The sequence below is a fragment of the Sebastes fasciatus genome, chromosome 1 (assembly GCF_043250625.1).
Source record: "Sebastes fasciatus isolate fSebFas1 chromosome 1, fSebFas1.pri, whole genome shotgun sequence".
In the NCBI taxonomy this organism is placed as follows: Eukaryota; Metazoa; Chordata; class Actinopteri; order Perciformes; family Sebastidae; genus Sebastes; species Sebastes fasciatus.
Genome location: NC_133795.1, coordinates 25,089,670 through 25,109,075, shown reverse-complemented (window position 1 = coordinate 25,109,075; position 19,406 = coordinate 25,089,670). Strand labels below are relative to the sequence as shown.

Genomic DNA, 19,406 nt, shown 5'->3' with positions numbered 1-19,406 from the left:
GACCGCTGAGGCCACGGTTACTGTAAAACTGTGCTGTTCTGACTCTGCTGTGTAAGGGAACATTATAGGTACAGTACTGTACGCTGGATTACAGAGTCACAGAGCAGCATGAGAGGATTTATGCCACATTCAGACATCTCTGCTTTGCATTACACATATATTTTATTACCATGCAGCCATTATAACATAGCGTGGCAGACGGATCTCTGTGGGTAGTATTAATATCATTTCTTCAACATCTTTCACTTCTCTTCTGGCTCTATAGTCAATATCTGAGCCTGTATGGAACTCATTATACAGCGAGGAGAAAAGCTGCTTTCTCAGTGCCTTTTGCCGTTTGGTTCCATCTGTGTTGTAGTCACCTGAACATGATCTGAAGTCAGCCAGTTAAGTGACCTGGAATCAATACAGTCGAACCCAGTGGAGGCAAATAAATCAGCCTGGCTCATTTAACCCATGAGAGTCTTGCTGCTTAGAGCTACAGCGGTCCGGCACGTAATAAGAAAGGCATGTTTGATGACAGATAATTTACTCTAGATTCTTGTTTCCCATCCAGCTTTAGAGACTCCATACTTTATTACCATGTGGCATATCTCTCCAGGCAAGTTTCTTGTGTACTGTAAATCCTCAACTTTTTTTTGTTTTCCTGCCTCTCTGTGTCCGTCACTTTCTTTCTACAAAAGACAATTTGACATTTTTGTGTACATTGGAATTTTTTTTTATCATGCTTTCTCTCCGGGTATCTTTTGTATTTCAAACAAAGCGTACATCTATAATTTCTGCAGCTGCTTCCCTATGGCATCTGTCTCCGTGCCTGTCATATAAAAACCAGCCTGCGTTTTATTCTTTACCCATCATAACTCTGTAAAGAAATTTTACAACCAGCTTCTGGAACATGGAATTTCAAAAATATGGCCGCAGCTTGCAAGATGCACAATAAATTCACATGAGGCTCCATGCAAACCATCACTTGGACATTTTTTTGAAAAATCCTATTAAAACAGCAGAAAAGTCATAAAAGTTGAAAGTGTTATGATTACCCATATGCATATTTATTTATAGCATTTTTATCGACTGTTGGGAAATGATTGCCAGTAATGTTGCTGCCAGACTCCATTGGGCCAACTTAAATCAACTTAGTGCAAACACAGCTCAATGTAAATAATTTCTGAAGATTAATAGTGACATGTCTGAAAGCGCTTTGAGCCAACATCACATCAACTGATTATGGTTTCATGATGATTCATGAACAGGAAGGAAAGTTTTGCATTCTGGAGGAAGTTATAATTTGACTTCGACTTTGATTCTTTGGCTCCTGTTATTGGAAAATAACTGCTGTTCAGGTTGACAGGCCTGTTCAGTCACATGATGCCTTCACTTTGTGAAGCATGAATGATGGTTAGCTGGTCTGCGTTTAGCTACAAGAAGTTGAATAAATCAAACAACTGAATATATTTCTAAAAGCACCTCCGGTCTGATTGATCAAGTTAAGATGAAATTCATTATGTAGCAGTGTAACATGTGCAAATGCCAGCTTTGTTTACTGTGCAAAGAAGAATCAATGCTTCCATTACTTATTGAATATGCATTCACTGTTAGAGTTCAATTAATTTTCATGTTACAAATAGACATGGCCCTCAGATATACAACTTTAATGGACCACTTAGGCAACAGCATGTAGACTTTTTTTCTTCTTTTTTTACTGTATTGACCTAACAATTCTTTTGAATCACTCAGTGGCTGCTTTGAATTGAGTGGATGCAAACTCAGCTACTATGCAGACTCTGCTTCTCATATTTACTTCACTTTAATACAAGACAGCAATATTTTTTATCACACTGCACTATTTTACAGCAGGAATAGAGAGCTGTAACTATGACCAGTCCCCATAGTTTGTAGTAATGACCTTCAGTTTGCTGCCTACTGTCTCACAGTATTTTCTTTATTACACTTTAGTTCAGACTCTAAAACTGACTTGTTGTGATAAAAAGGGGAAAAGTTGTAATTTATGTGTAAAAGCTATAAAAGCAATCAAATATTGAATTATATATGTATTATGTTTTTTAATCCACTGCATCTGTTTAAATACACACAGCTGACAAATAAGGAAAGGGTATTATTCTGATTTACATATGACATAAATCTTTGCCTACATGTCAATATTGAGGTAGTTTCAATTCTGTAACAAAAGATATATACAGTATGCAATTACACGTATATTCTGTGGCTAGTGTGAGTGATGGGATTAATGTTTTTGCATGTGAAACAACTAAATAAATGAAGTTTTAATTAATTTAATTTATGGGCTAACATGTAGACCATATTGGCTATGTATATAAATTATTCGTGTAAGTGCATCAGCCAATCAAGGATTTAAAACATAATCACAAAATATATTGATTAAAAAATGAACAAAAAAAATACAGAAAACTAACAACAATCGTATTTTACCAGAGTATATAATTGTAATATACTCAGTTCTGTACTCACTGATCTTTATTCCATGGTCTTCATGACTTGCTTTTACTTGACAAGCATACTTTGTGATGTACTATAGTGTCTCACATTATTGTGTGTAGCTGTGTATTGTGCGTTTTGTATGTTCTTTCTTGTATGACTGTAGTATGTTTCTTTGTTTTGACCTGCCAAGGGATTTACAGATGTGAATTAGTTTAAAGCTATAATCTGGTACGGTGCATCAAATGGTGATATTTGTGTTTAAACTGTACATGGACCCTTTTAAATAAAAAAATAATACATAAATAAAAAATATATTTTGCACAGTGTTTTTTTTTTTTCTTTACAGTTATACATCAATTTTTCCCTCAAACAAAAAACATCATACGGCCTGAATAAAAGGCTGGGAGGAATGTTGTAAAACTAATTGAACTATAAATATGAGAGGTACAAATAGAGGCTAAAAGAAAATTGCTAAACTTACTTTAATTGTTCTCCAGTGTTCTTCACCTGTTACAGCTCCAACAAGTCCCGTAAATGGCTCATAAGGAACCACATAGTCACGTTTTCGCTTTGTCAGACAAAAGAATAACCAGTATTTCCATTTTCTTGCGGTGTGGCGGTGAGAATAAGTCGCTCCATCTTTTATAAATGCCCCACATGGTCCCAAAACACTTAATTATCGTCTGGCTAGGTGAGGCAGTGTGGACTGTCCTCCTCTGCATGATTGACAGCCGGGTGAATTTAAAATCCCTTGAAGGGGTGCACAATCCTCTTGAGGAGCAGCTGCATCGATTATTAAAATATTATAAACCCTTTCTCATTAAATATACACATAACAGTATTATTTATATTCTATTACAAGACTGACTCGATGAATGCTGCGCTAAAATATTGTAGCTGTGTGTCGGTGTTTCTGTGCTCCCCCTCCGTCTGTCGTTTTTTTGGTTTCGCCCAAACTTGGGTGAGATTTGAGTTGGTCGTCTCTGCTATCTGGATCCGCTCTGTCGGAGGTGAAGGACCGCCTGTCCACTCTCTGCCTCTATAGCTGCTGTCAATGGCTCTCGGGACGTGTTTTATCTGAATGTCTATAAGGGGTGATATAAGTGACCAATAATGGATATTCTATGGATATTATGGACCATACCGGCCGTTATAGCTGTTGAAGGTAAGCTTTTATCATCCCAACGGTTCAGAGCCGAGCATCCTCTCTTTACCGGCTTTTTGAATTTGAGACGTTGGTTCATTTTAATCATCGCGAGGCTAACGGTTAAATTAACCACTTTTCATCTCCGGTAATGTCTATTAACGTGTTATTACATGGCGTTTTGCAGAGTCAGCTCAAAAACAGCGGGCAAAGGGATGATGGTGGGACACAAAAAACATGCTCCCGCATCCTCCCGCAGGTACAGTACAGGCTGTTGAGCGTTAATAGCGTTAATTAGACGTATAAAACTACTGTCGTAACGTAGGTTACCACCGTAACCTAGGCTACGTCAGGTTAACGTTGACGTTCGATCACTGTCAGGTAGGTCGCATCCTGTGTGTGTGTGTCCGTGGAGGTGTGTCACCGGTTTAGTGTCATTTGGTGATAAAAAAAACAAAAAACGTGAAAGACAAAATGTCATAATTAAACTTACAAAAAGGCTCTGTCGGGTCCTTATGCAGTCATTTGTACGCAAAGCGTGGCTTTAGCAGTAAAGGTGCAGCAAGCAGCGTGGCTCAACGCTACAATGAAACAGGTTGAAATAATCTCTATAATAGGTTATGTGTTTACAGCAGTGTGTCTGTGATGCTCAAAAGTAGCGTATAGTGGTCTTATACCATACTTATTGATATTCAAGGGCTCTGGTATACCTACTTATAGTGGCTATTATCTTTATATTTGCCCTTTAACCTTTTAAAAAATATTTGGAGCCATTTATGAAAGCTATTTTCTTTAAATTTAAAGGGTGCCACAGTGTGCACTTTGAGTTTGCAGGTGATTTTATGTGGTCTTATACCATACTTATTGCTTCAATATTCAAGAGCTCTGGTATACCTACTTATAGGGACTTGACATTTGCCCTTTGACCTTTAAAAAAAATATTTGGAGCTATTTATGAAAGCTATTTTCTTTAAATTTAAGGGGTATAAGTAAGTAAGTAAGTAAATACAGCTTTATTTATATTGCACCTTTTAAAACACACCGTTATAAAGTGCTTCACACACAAATTAAACATCAAACAATGATGAAAACAAGGAAAAATTACAATATGAAACACAGAAACACAGTGTGCACTTTGAGTTATAATTTGCAGGTGATTTTTATGTGGCTGCACTCTGTGACAGGAAAGGAGACATTCTCCCACAATGAAAACTGGAAAAGTGACAGCCCAGTCATACATTTTTATTCAGGCTATTTTTAAGATGCTGTCAGAAAACAAACTTCTTCCTCTGGTCACTTTAACTAAACCTCATAATTACAGGTGGAGCTACGCAACTATGTGGAAACTCAACTAAATGTAAGGTTAAAACAACAAAAAAAAGAAAAACAGGAAAAAAACAAACAGTTAAGTCGCTTTTTTACTGTAAAATAATTTGTACATGTGTAATAGCTTTCCACATTTGTACATGTACAATAAAAGGTCAAAGGAGCTGTCAGGCCCAATGAAGGACTGGCACAGACTTTGACAAATGTCATGCGTATTTACGCAGACTTCAACTGACTGCTGCTGTTTATGGTTTCAATGGAGTTACATATCCAAGATCTAACAAAGTGATTGTGACGGCTCACATTACTTTTCACATTGGCAGCTTTGAAATTTGTGTCATACCTTTTAAATTTAAAATTGTATCATTCCAGGACAAACCTATTATTATTATTATTATTATTATTATTTTAGGAAATTATATGTGCAATCCAGTCTTGGCATTAATACCACACCATACAAATACAGGGGACAATCTACAACATACATTTCATACAATCCATAAATTATATATATATTTTTTTTTTATTTGAATATATTAAAAATATGTTGTTGTAATGTATATTTTTTCTGTTATATGTTTTTCATTTAACATTTCACAAGGATAATAAAATAAATCTGAATATTGGAACTGCATACCGTCATGTACCACATTTTAGTTGTTTTAATAATATATTGAATATTAATATATACACTGAATATATATTACTAGTACGTAAAAACAATTTCAGTAAAAAATACATACTACAAATCTCGCAAGAAGTAATGTAGTGTATCGTCATCCCATATATTGTAAATATACATAATATTCAATATGATTTGTTTTCTTTTAATTACTGATATCATGATTGCTATCGGTTATTTATTTTTTCGATTTTATCCTTGCTGTTTTGTCTAAAAGCAAGCGAACCACAGGATGTGGAAAATGCCAAATATAACAGATTCACACTAGACAGTGTTCCACTTCCCCATGTTTATTATTTCTCTCTAAAATGCAAACATGGCCACAGTTACTGTTAATCTACATGTAGAATCTACTGTGAAGCGTTTGTGTAAGCTGAGAGCATACAGTGAGTGCCTCAAATACCAATCGGCGCAGTTCCTCAAATAGTTATTTCACTGTATTGAAGTACATTCCTTGCTGTTGATATTTAGCGTTACACTAGATACACAGCGTGCATGTTGCAGTTCCTTTCGGGCCCGTGGTGTTTCACTTTCTGATTCGTAAACCAGAGCTAGTCCCGTCGCCAACCTAGTACGCCTCCCCCTCCATTTTACCCTGTGAATCACCCTAGGCGACTGTCCAATGAAGTTGCAAGGATGGCTTACGTATGAGAAATAAAGGGTTGAAAAAGAGGTCACTGCAGCTATAATCCGAAAAAAAAACACACATCCCAGCATGCAACAGAAAAGAAGCCTCGAGTGGATCGTTTTGACACGTTTTGCGCCGGGACGTTTTCTCCATTGTTGTTTTTGTTTAATACAAAGTGACATCTTCGCATTGTTCTGTTATTTTACTGATGAACGTCGCCTGCTAAATATATTTGTGCTAAATTACACCGTACCATCGCATTACATTATTCGTTGATCGCCGAAGCACTCTATGTACTGTGGGAAAAGTTTGGTAAAAACTGTACATAAATTGAGTGGAGTACTAATGAAATCATAAAGTATACCTGATTTCTGTACAACAAACACATGAGAGGACTACTTCTTGTTATAGAAAATAATCAATAAATCAGGCAGCGACCGTACTGGAGAGGATTAGAGGATTAAAACTGGGGCCAAATTTAAGAAAATCCAAGCTGTGTCTCAAGTCAACACTGCACACCATGTCAAGTCTGAAATGCTAACATTTGAATTTAGCCTGTGACCTTTTTCCTCAGTGTCTTCTATCTCTATTCAGACTACTCTCTCTAGTAACATCGCCGTGTTGGACAACTGTAAATGCCGTCCATACACCACTAGCATTCAACCGTTTTTTCAAAGGCATTTCACTTACACTGCGGAATGTGAAACAACTCTAAATTGTTGATTAGCGTTAATGTAATCTGCCATTGATGCCAGTTCTTATGGGTTTAGTTAACAGGAACAGACAAGCTCTTTTCGGAAATTAATGGAGGTAGCACTGCCAAGGAAATTAGCCTAGCTATGTCAAACATGTCTGTGAAAGCGCACTGTGGATTTATCCCTTCATTAGTTCACCCATTCATTGTCATCAGCGCTCAGCTGACAGCCATGCTAACAACAACGGCGCTCATCTAATTCTGTTGAGTGGATATATTCTCAGATTCATCCGCGGCCATAAAAACTGTAGTAGCCTGTATTGTTGGGAGGAGATGGAATTTACTAGACGGATCATTTGGCTTCTGTTGTATTATTGCAGTTTGTACTGTGCAAACACAGCAAACGTTTTCTGGGAGGATTGTTGTCGCTGTGATGCAATAACAACCTCCTCCAGACTTGTATGCAAGTTGTTGTTGGGGTCAGCGGGATGATAGATGACCGATAAACATTTTTGTCTTTGAAGGAAACATAATGGGACAGAAACCACAGTAGAGGATGGTGAAGTGGGGCAGAGTGAGATCACAGCATGCAGTCTTTAAAAAATGTCTAGCAGATTTGATTGCATTTCAATATGCGCTGCATTCCTTCAGCGCTCTGTTGAGCACTGGAGCGCACTCAGTTTAAAGTTGGCAAACACTGGCAACACAGTTTTTTTATTTAATTTAATATAGTAAATTACATATATTACATTTGTATTTTGCATGTCCCCTTCAGTACCATTTTCTCTCAAAATAGTGCAAGCGCAAGGCACAGTATGATTGTTAATGTTTTGAAAATCCTGCCAAGTTTGGTAAAGATGCTTTCACATGTAAATCCGTTTGCTGTTTTTGGACCGGAATTGTTTTGTATTGTTGGAATAGACGTGCGAGTGTAACATGGAAGCATTATGTTTTGTGGAAGAGTAACAAAAGAGAGACGGAGGTGGGCTCTGAAATGGGATTAGATAAAAAGGTAAAATGAGCGACCGTATACAATCCAGTGTTTTCTCAGTCCACCCAATGAGCAGATGCAGGGAGCCCGGCCTGCACGCCAACCGCCACAGTAGGCTTTCACAAAGAATCTGTCTCTATTCAAGCCTTAATCCATGCTGCCGAGGGCCCAGGCATTGTCACTTTGCATGCAAAATTTCAATTAGTGCTGGTACCAGTTGTTTCACTTGAAGGGGGGGTGTCACATTTCAGAGACATCTATGGCTACCTTTAGGGTGAGATTAAGGCAGAAGTGTCACCGCACCGCGTTGCTTAAGAAAATCTTGCATTGCATAAGGTTACCGACACTGGTACTGAGCTGCTTTGCTTTATTGTGGTCACTGTATGTGTTAGACCTAGCCTTTGGTGAAATCACTAGAGGTTTGAATATACTAAACCATGTTTATTATCTAAAAGTTAAGCAGGAAAAAGAAGGATTGCTTTAAATTGGCTTTGTTAAAACCTTCACATGTGGGATTTCAATGTTTTACGTTTGTGTCCCAGCTGGCTCTGCTAGCAAAATGGTTGCGTATGTTGCTCCTGGCTCCGGCTTTCTTCAACCAATTTAACTTAGGAATCAGTTCAAGACATGATGGAGTGTTCGACACTGTTTCCATGCTTTCAGCTGTTTGACTGCTGTGGTCTGCTGTCATGAGCCAGCTCTTCAATTGTTCCAATCCGCACATTTTTGCCCTCTGGAGGTGATGCTAACATAGTGGCATTTTAGCTTGTGGAACATGTTTGACGAAAGAACTGAAGTTCAAAGGGGGCAAATCATGAAAAACTCACTTCTTTCAGTGTTTGTGCACATACTTCTGGGTATCTGGAGTGCCTACCAACCCACAAACTGTGAAATAAGACAACCAAGTCATTTTTTTGTGGGCTGCCTAGACCAAGAAAACATGTGATTCAACAAGCCATTCAGATTTGGCTCCCCTTCCTATGTCACATGCAGGCTCATTAGAATATATCGACTGCAGCTTGAGAACTACCTTTGCAAAGGTGCCCCTTATTTTTCTCACAAGCCAATCAGAGCTGACTGGGCTTTTCCGGGAGGGGGTCTTAAAGAGACAGGCGCTAAAACAGAGCGTTTCAGACAGAGGGTGAATACAGGAATATTCAGACAGACAGTTTGAGAAAAAATAATGTGTTTTTTGAACATTAAAGCATGTAAACATGTTCTAGGAAAACCCAAAATACAAGGATGAACCTGAAAATGAGCATGATAAGTCTCCTTTAAGAAATTCAATAGTGGATTCAAAGGTATTACGAATATAGCTTCAGGATGTCACTTGTGTGGCCCTGGAAATGCTCTTTATTCTTGGTATTACACTTCACTAAAACAAAGCAAGGTGCAAATAATAGACTAACATGTTGACCAATAAGGGAGTCAGTGGGGTATGAGAATCTATGAGTGGTAATGTAAGTGTGTGGACGGCAACACACCTAATTTGTTTACCACATGTAGGTTGATACTACAGGCTGATGTGGGGTGTTATTACAACGTACACATTTTTACACTATTCAGAACATGACTACTTGGGTTCTGGTTGTTGCGGCAGCATAATTCCCAAGATCCACATGCTCGGATTGTGTATCATATAAGAGTCAAGTTTGCTTACGTTCATTTCCGTGAGTGCACTACAGAATAGGGAGAGGACGGATCAGTTTACCGAAGTTCTGAATTTAACTACCACACTGGGAAGTATTATTATACTTTCATTAACACAGTATAACCTACTAAATGACAACTTCAGAAGCCAAGCCAATGCGCTGCTGTATCACACAACCTCCACAGACGGTACCTAGTGACTTAACACTTAATAGTAATATGTGGGCGTATACAGTGTGCTTGTGGTACTCTTTTTTCACATGTCCCGTATCACTTATTTTCATATACTGTAGATTGACAGCATTTAGAGTGACGTTTGGTATTTATATAACTTTCTTAAGAAAGAACAGGTGTTTAATCTTGTGTCTCTTTGGTCTGTAATCAGGCCTGTTTAGTTTGCAGAGACCAGCCGGCAGATATTGCTGCTACTTGATGCTATCAGAAAATGAAAATATTTTCAGAGTCAACAGGTGTTTCGAGTTTTTCTTGCATGACGTCAACTGAACAGTGGGTTCATTTAAAAGTTTATATGGGTGCGTTTCAGCCTTTAAGAAGACTTGATTTAAAGTACAATCTCTCTTAAATAATACTAATTATTTTGCTGTGAAGTATTGTGCATTTCGTTGTATAACATGTGTTATTGTGTGTTAATTACAAATGGATCCATGTCTTAGATAAAAGCACAGGACCTGGAAAGAAGATTAATCACACTGTAATGAGATATAAAAACATGTGTGGTTAAGTTATTTGTTTATCAAAAAGAAAAGAGATACTTGAGGGATATGATTCATATTTATTATTATGGGTTCACAACAATGAGGAAATCTGTCACAAGTGCACACATGTTTCTCTTGGCAAAGGCAGTCTGAGGAGGTATCTTAATCTACAATCTCATCAAATCTTAAACACACAAAGATAAAAAGCTGTAACCAACCCGCTTTCACTTAATATTAGGGTTGGTATTATCAAACAAAAGCATGTGTGGGTTAAATTATACTTGCACCTAAGTCTTAGCATTTGATGCATCTTTCTCATAGTGCCTAAAAGGTGGCATTTACTTTTTTTAAGTTAATTGCTAGTCCCAGAAAATAAATACACAAATTGACTTTGAAGTACTTTCCTTGATTGTCTCAACTTTTTCTGGCGCTCATGTTTTCCTTCCATTTGGCAGAAAGCTACAACAAATCAAAAGTTTCTCTTAATACTAGTTCCGACATTCCAAATGTGTTTGTTTGTTTTTCTTTAGAAACAAATCACATACATGTTTTATTATTTATGTTTGCAGAATAAGTGTTCCAAATGTAGCACTTGCATATTGAAGAACTCTTGTACGAGGCTTTGTCATGCACAACCCAAATCTATGTTCAGAAAATTACATATCAATTTCAAGTTGTGCTGCTAAGTTGTTATATAACACTGGAGGTCCTGTGCGCTATGAATGGTGAAAAGATGTATTATGTAGAAATGTATTATTTAGTGTGAGGATCAGGTGAGTTAGGGGTCTTGAGATTTGTTTTTCTTTCAGTGCATTAAGGTCAGGTGGGCCATTTGATTGGAGGGCTATAATTGTTTCAGTATGTAGTTTGGAAAAAAGCGTGGTCAAAAAGTGAACGAATGTGACTAAAGGCCTTTAGACACTGGGGGCGTTTTTTTTTCCCGTGCGATTAATATGCATGTCAGTATATTTTTGAACTGTTGTTTTTGTCATGAATACTCACACAGACTATTAGGTGACGAAAAGCAATGTACTTTTTTTGGAACAAGGTCGACTTTCTGAGCTTTCGCACCGCAAATAAAGGCATCAACCAATCACGTTGTGTGGAACGGGTTGAGTTGCACAGATGCGCTGTAGTTTGAACCAAGACGGCAAACTTTATTACTCCTTTCAACCTTGACAAGGCAGCGCAGACCAGATCCACTCCTTCTTTTCTTACCTTTCACAATAAAAGCCCCAGACATACAGTATAATATTTGCAGGCGAGTATGTCACATTTGTGTTTCATTTATTTTTCATGCCCCCAGTGAATAAAGGCCTTTAGGCTATTATTATTATTAATAATATTATATAATAATAAATTATTAAATGCACTCCTAATCCTAATAGTTTAAAACTGGACAAAGATTAAGGCCTTTACACACCAAGTCTGTTTTTTTCATCCGAAAATGTTGCACATTTAAAAATAAATACGACCTCACGTTGTGTTAATCACGTTTACACACCGACTCCGAAACGTCCTTCATTCAAGTTTTCGGAACAGGTTTGATTTTATGTGCTTTTTTGCATCAGTTAAAAGGCAAAAGACGGTTGTTTGACCACTCAGAGCCACCGTCCGTGCAAACTTAATTTTGGCAGGTGGTTGCAGAACAGCCTGGAATCAGGGATGGTTGCAAAACAAAGGATGTAGGAAAGATAAGACAGTAGTGATTGTGGTCTAGGCAGCTAAACAATAGCTTGTTGCTAATGTCATTCATTCATTAGCCCCGTTTGGGGCTAGTGCTGTCCATTAAACCCACGCAACTAAGTCAGTATTGTGTTGTATTGCGAATCTTCGCTACAAATAGAATAATAAAAGACATTGATTCGGACTTTAACGGTTGACGGGTTAAAAAACGTATACGAAAAAATACGGACTTGGTTTTCAAAGACCTTAAGATTAAACTTAACTCAACTTCGTAGTGCAGGTTGTTGTTTTTTATTTATATACCCAATCATGTTTGAAGATAGATGTTAAATTAAATTGATGTTTAATTAAATTAATACAGGGAGTTTAACTCTGCAATTTAATTGGAGTTAGTGACCTGCTTCAATAAAGTTTGCAACGGGTGTTTTCTTGCTGACTACAAGGGAGTAGTTTGGATAAATAGATACTTAAGGACGAAACTTGCTTTACCTCCGTGTAACCTCTCTGGTATTTCACACAGGAATCTAGATCAAGGATGTTCTTATATCCTGCTATCTTAATTAGCACATGTTAATTGGCAATGCGCAGTCTCTTGGTAAGTCATATTTATTAGGAAGAGCCTGATTCATCCGAACCCGTTGGGAATGGAAATCATTAGGGGACAGTGAAATGTATTTCCAGATATTATTCATAACAGGAAACGTGTAAGCACTCACAATCAAAAACGGCCCCGCCAACATCTCGGCCTAATTTGCCATCTGAATTCTTTGTGCGTCCTCCTTAATTTGACAGAAGTCCCCCCCATTATGTGGAATCAGTGTGTTTTATGTCTTTGTCACTTTGTATTTCCTCTTTTTATCCAGGCAGTAAAAATTGTTGTTCTTCAAGTGGTGAAAACAATAACCGACTTTGCTCGAAAGGCGGAGATGAACTGATTAATGTGACCCCCTGTTCCTGTCACATCCTTCGTGTGAACGTTGAGTCGTAACAATATGGCGCTTATAATATTCAACCCAGCAATGCCGGCTACCGAGCTAGGACGCAGGGAGAGACAGAAGGAGGAGGAGGAGGAGGGAGAGTGTACCCTGAGAGAGGTCAGACCTCGTTTCAGAGACCCCCATCCACACACACCCCAGGTACTGTGACACCGCCTTTATGAGCGCGCCCGGAGAACACAAACCCACCGGATTAGTGTCTGGCTCACAATGTCCCCGGGAGCGGAGCCCATCGGCCCGAGACAAAGCGGGGCTGATTGCGTTGTCATCTGCATCACAAAGAGAAGCCTTTTCTACCTGAACCGCTGCCTGCGCGCCGCGCTGCACATCACATCTATCAGCGACTCTAGACCCCACGTGACATCTGCCTTTTGTTTTTTTGTCCATCTCTGTCCCCCCCCCCCCTTCCATTCTTTCTCTCTGACCGTCTGTCCATCGTGGTCCATATCAACAGCAGGACCCCCACCATCCCCTTCTTTCATCAGTGGAAACTAGCTTCTTAGTCTGCACCAGCGCTGACCGTTTTCTGTTTTCGCCGGTAGTTATGTGCCCAGTGCGGCATGCGTCATCCTCTCTCGCTGCAAAGAGCCAATAACACATTTCTTTCCTCTTTTCCCCCTCTGGCTCTGGCTGGCTATCTCAGCTCAGCCAACATGCAGCAGACACGTCAGACAAAAAACCCGGTCTCCCGCTGTCAGACCCTAACACGTCTATCGGTCTCACTCGGACAGAGAGAACACCCCAGCTGAGGTGCTGCCAGCAAGCAGACATGTTTTGTCTGATTAGTGTGCTGGGCAGGGCAGGCTCCGCTCTCCTATGACTGATGACTGTTGTCTTGTGTTGGTGATACAGGCCGGTTCCTGCAGCCATAACAGAGATACATCAAGCTTTGGATTATCTTCTTATGCTTATGTACATACGGGTTTACCATAAGACTTATGTTGGCTTTTATGTACTTAGTAGTACTTCATCATCATCAAACCAACTGCTTTTAAAGTCCCCATCTTTTCTTTTATATTTTATAACGTGCACTACTCTTTATGCCGTGAAATAAAATGTTCAATTTTGGGGAGAAACAAAGATGCTACAGCTCAGGCGTGAAAACTGAAGCTGAAAGGCACACTTTCTATTTCCCATTTACTGTAAGACACTTTATGAATAAATTCAATAGATTAAACAGGGTATGACATTTAAAAAGCAGGGGGAGGGATGGAAAAGGAGAGAGAGAATGACTTTTTGTGTCCTAAAGTGTGATAGTTGGTTTCTATTCACACGTAATTGCATTAGCTTGGAGAATAGGGAATTAACACAAGGCAATTAACTGATGTGGCCTTTGGCTGTGACTTCAGAGAGCTGGAGCTCAATCTGTGTTTTCATACATTCATTTAAAAATCACATTCTGTCAAATGCAGAACCTTGTAAATCCTACAGTGGCAGACCCTGGAACTGGATATTTGTTGGTGACATAAGTGAATAAATTTAACTAGGGCTGTCAAAGTTAATGCAAAATCGTTTTAATGCCACAAATTTCTTTAACACATTAACGCAACTTGCAATTTTTGGATCGTATTGGGCTCACTTTTAAAGATATAGTGAAGATACTGGTATCATATGAATTTAGAAAACCTAAGGAATCAATTGGTGTCGGCAAGGAGGCCAAAATTTTGGCGAGGAAAAACTGGCATGGCCATTTTCAAAGGGGTCCCTTAACCTCTGACTTCAAGATATGTGAATGAAAATGGGTTCTATGGGTACCCACGAGTCTCCCCTTTACGGACATGCCCACTTTATGATAATCACATGCAGTTCAGGGCAAGTCATAGTCAAGTCAGCACACTGACAGCTGTTGTTGCCTGTTGGGCTTGAGTTTGCCATGTTATGATTTGAGCATATTTGTTATGCTAAATGCAGTACCTGTGAGGGTTTCTGGACAATATTTGTCATTGTTTTGTGTTGTTAATTGATTTCCAATAATACATATATACGTATATTTGCATAAAACAAGCATATTTGCCCACTCCCATGTTGTATTAAATACTTGACAAATCTCCCTTTAATATACACTTTGAGCAGATAAAACAATTTTGATTAATTTGTTATTAATCACGCTTAACTATGGACAATCATGCAATTAATCGCAATTCACTATTTTAATCGATTGACAGCCCTAAATTGGTGGGTGCATAGCAGAAAACATAGCTGTGAGATTTGGACTACAGTTCATTGGTGGTTTGCACTTTCTGTCTTAAACACAGAAAGTGCAGGATGGAGGGGTAAGAGGTGAAGAATCTCGAAGGTAAGGGTCATTACAACAACAGCACGGTAAACCTCTTAGTGCTTAATCGCCTGTCGTCCAATTACGGAGGACTGCCACAGGCCACGATGGCTAATTGTCAACAGCAATGGTGTAATTTTCATTTCCACCTTGGGGGAGAGATCTACTGGGAACTGCTTTAGACACCACAATTATACTCTTCACCAGAGAGTGGTGTGGTCTTAATGGGATTCTATCCATGTGTGTCACACACGTAACACTCTGACACTCAACATTACACCGTGACCTGAACAGTGTATTGAGAAAGGGGGCATGTTAGCTGATCTACGCAGTTAGATATTTATGCAGTCATAAGCATAAAGAGGCATGTTTTTTGACTGAAGATTCATGTAAGTGGTGGGCGTGAACAAGTGGGCAGACTCCATTTTCCTCTCATGCGCATGTTGACTTAAGCATCCCAAATTCAAATTTAAGACCCATTCATGACTAAAAGCATATTTTTAAAGGCATATTTATGAGAACTTGAAGATATTACAATGTTTTAAGGACTAATAAGATAAGATAAAATAAAATAACATACGCCTTTATTGATCCCCAGAGGAGAAATTCCAATGTTACAGCAGCACAAGGACAAAAATAAGTACAGATAAATAGAAAAATGTAACAAATAAATAATAATAAAAAAAATCTAAAATAAAAAATAATAATAATGGTAAAAACCATACAAGAGCAATTAAACTCAAAATTACAAGGCAAGCAGTATACATACAGTACGCACAACCAGCGTTGTACTTAAACTAATAATATTATTTAATATTTATAGGTATCAGATATATATCATATTATTATTTAAGTCAACAATGCAGGATTTCTACCCACTGCATTTGTAACTCATTGAAGAGTTGTTTATTACAACTTGGGTTTTATTTTCATCGGTTCCATTGGTTATGATGATATTGTACTCATGAAAGTTAGTTATCAAAATAATTAGAACGGATGGCCTGAAAATAAAATGCACGGCCGTTGTGTAATATCTCAGGACAGTTCTTTAGTAGTAGTACTTGAAGTAGTTTACTACAAAAATAAACTAAAGTCACTGTAACATTTACTGCTGTGTTGTAAGGTGAGGTGCAGGAGAGCAAGGTGAACGATTATGAGAGAGAAAACATCAAGCTGACAGGGAAGTATGCTGAAAAAATAATGCAGACTTTTATTTTCAGTCTGAAAAAAACATCAAACAAAGTAAAAATACAGGGAGGGAAAAATCCTTTGCCTTCAAACACACTGCTTACCACAGGTCTGGTGCTGCTCTTTGAGCGAAAACCTCTGCCTTCACACACTAATAAAACCTGAGAGCCCGCCCTTCCAGTTCAAACTGGCCTATCAGGTGAGGACTATAGTCAGCTGAGCCTGGTGACACCTGAAGTGAGAACTTGGTCAATCAGAGCACACCTGAACACACCTGGAGTCACTTAGTCCCCGTCAGTCAATGAACCACTCAACTACAGACCAAAGAAACAAAGAAAACCAAATAGTGAGAGAGGAAGTGGGTGGGTACTTCCTCACATGCTGTATTTTTTATGACACAGATAGCTTTACATTTAAACTTTGAAACTGATGACTTCCAGATTAATACTAACCTAATAATCTATTGTAAGTGAATTGATTATTTACAGTGTTCAATTTACAGAATGTTTAATAGCTGCCTTAAGTAAAAGTAGTTAACAAAACCTTCCATATAAAATGTCAGTGAGCTAGCAACTGCAGTGGTTTTACAGTAGCAGGTCAGACAGCATAATGGCTCCATTTTTGTTCGTTTTGACAAATAATTTATATTAAATTATTAGAGGGGATATATATCTCCCTAAAGTAGCCAACGGAGATCAACAGAGTCGTAGCCATGGTAAGGACGTGATGGATTTCAGATCATCAGGGGGTGACAGGTGGAGCACACAGTGAACGTTACTGCGGTTTTACTGTGAGGGTTTATTTTATTTCAAACAGAGGCATAATTTTGGATTGATGAAAGACAGCGTTCGTATTTTTTCTCTGACCTCATACCACTGTAATCAGTCTACCCCGGCTTACACGTCCAAAATCAATAACCTAGACTCAGCAAAGATTATACCCTTATGATTGTGTTGATGGAGCCCCACCAATTGACACCTCATTGTAGCCGTTTCATATTCACCAAAGCCGGTGATAAAGGCACCATTTGGGTAGAGGAAGCTTACCTGAATTTACATAATCACTTGTCTGAAAGTGGATCTAGTGCGGCGAGCAATCAGCAGCATCTGCCACACTCACACTTGTAAGAGCTCCTGTTAATGCAATAACATCTTGTCCCCCTCTTGTTCCAACGGACAATTCGTTTGTTATTTTATTCTAATTTCAAACCTGTTAGGAAACACTAAGACTTGACCACAACTCCCGAGCTGCTACAGAAAGACCGTTACTCGTCCTCTTGGGTCAATAAAAAAAACGTCTGGTATTACAATACAGCCATGAGGTAACGTGGCTTACAAAACAGGAGTCAGGTAGCCTATACAAGGAGATGGCGAAATGATGACTGTTTTCCATGCCTTCCTCTGGCAGGCCCTTTGGGTAGTAGAAATCACAATGGATCAATTGGAAGGGCAGCTGGAAAATCCATAGAGGATCTCAGGAGGCCTGCTGTGCGTGTGAAATCAATACAGAGATCCAGCTGAGACCATTAAATGAAACGAATGTCACATGATAGGGTTAAACATGTAGAATATTGTTATTCATACAGTCCAAATAGGTATTTCATCTGCAGATAATACAAGCAGGCATGGACGTCAATAAAGGCACCGCAGATTGTCTCGTGTTTCAAGCGCCTACTATACATGCAAGCAATCCATTATGTCTTTGGCCTATTGTTAGTCTGAAGAAAGAGAGAGAGCAACTGAGAAAGTTAAATGAATTGAAGCTTTACTACATTGATATGTATTTCATTGTAGTTTATTACTAAATATATGAAGTACTGTAACAGCAGAGAAAACTCTGCAGCACTCAAGGTTGTGAGCACTCTCAGATAAAAGCCGGCCAACAGCCATAGTTTTGGTATTAGTCAATGTTTTTCTTCCAACTCACATACAAATCCTCACTAATTTGGATCGAGGTATTGTTGTTTAAAATGTACTCATTTTTCATTATTGATTAATCTGCCATTATTTTCTTGACTGATTCATTGTTGTGTATATAACATGTCAAAAAATTGGAAAAAATTCTCACAAATTCTCCAAGGTGACAATTAAAATTTTAAGTCCAAAACCCAAATATATTCAGTTTAGGGCTGCAACTAACGATTATTTTCATTGTCGATTATTTTGTTTGTTTTTCTCGATTAATCGATTAGTTGTTTGGTCTATAAAATGTCAGATAATGGTGAAAAATGTAGATCAGTGTTTCCTAAAGCCCAAGATGACATCCTCAAATGTCTTGTTTCGTCCGCAACTCAAAGATATTCAGTTTACTGTCATAGAGGAGTCAAGAAACCAGAAAATATTCACATTTAAGAAGCTGGAATCAGAGAATTTTGACTTTAAAATTACTCTGATTAATCGATTATCAAAATAGTTGGCGATTAATGCAATAATTGACAACTAATCGATTAATTGTTGCAGCTCTATTTCATTTTACTGTCATGTAAGAGAGCAAAGCAGCAAATCCTCACATCTGAAAAGCTGAAATCATATAATGATTGGCTTTTTTGCTTAATAGCAAATTAATCGCACATTTTTATCTGTTCAAAATGTACCTTAAAGGGAGATTTGTGAAGTATTCAATACTCTTATCAACATGGGAGTGGACAAATATGCTTGTATATATTTATTATTGGTAATCAATTAACAACACAAAACAATGACAAATATTGTCTGGAAACCCTCACAGGTACTGCATTTAGCATAAAAAATATGCTCAAATCATAACATGGCAAACTCAAGCCCAACAAGCAACAACAGCTGTCAGTGTGCTTACTTGACTATGACTTGCCCTAAACGGCATGTGATTATCATAAAGTGGGCATGTCTGTAAAGGGGAGACTTGTGGGTACCCATAGAACCCATTTTCAGTCACATATCTTGAGGTCAGAGGTCAAGGGACCCCTTTGAAAATAGCCATGCCAGTTATTCTT

The 19,406-nt window shown here is 38.3% G+C and overlaps 1 protein-coding gene across 5 annotated transcripts in view; it reads left to right on the top strand.

Moving 5' to 3' along the window:
* The first annotated feature begins 3,442 nt into the window (after positions 1 to 3,442).
* ephb2b (eph receptor B2b) overlaps positions 3,443 to 19,406 on the top strand; it is a 159,642-nt gene continuing 143,678 nt past the window's right edge. For all 5 annotated transcript variants that reach the window (XM_074639362.1, XM_074639353.1, XM_074639378.1 and 2 more), the window contains exon 1: positions 3,443 to 3,625. In XM_074639362.1, the coding sequence (XP_074495463.1) occupies positions 3,574 to 3,625 (52 nt within the window). In that variant the 5' untranslated portion in view covers positions 3,443 to 3,573. The remainder of the gene's footprint in view (positions 3,626 to 19,406) is intronic.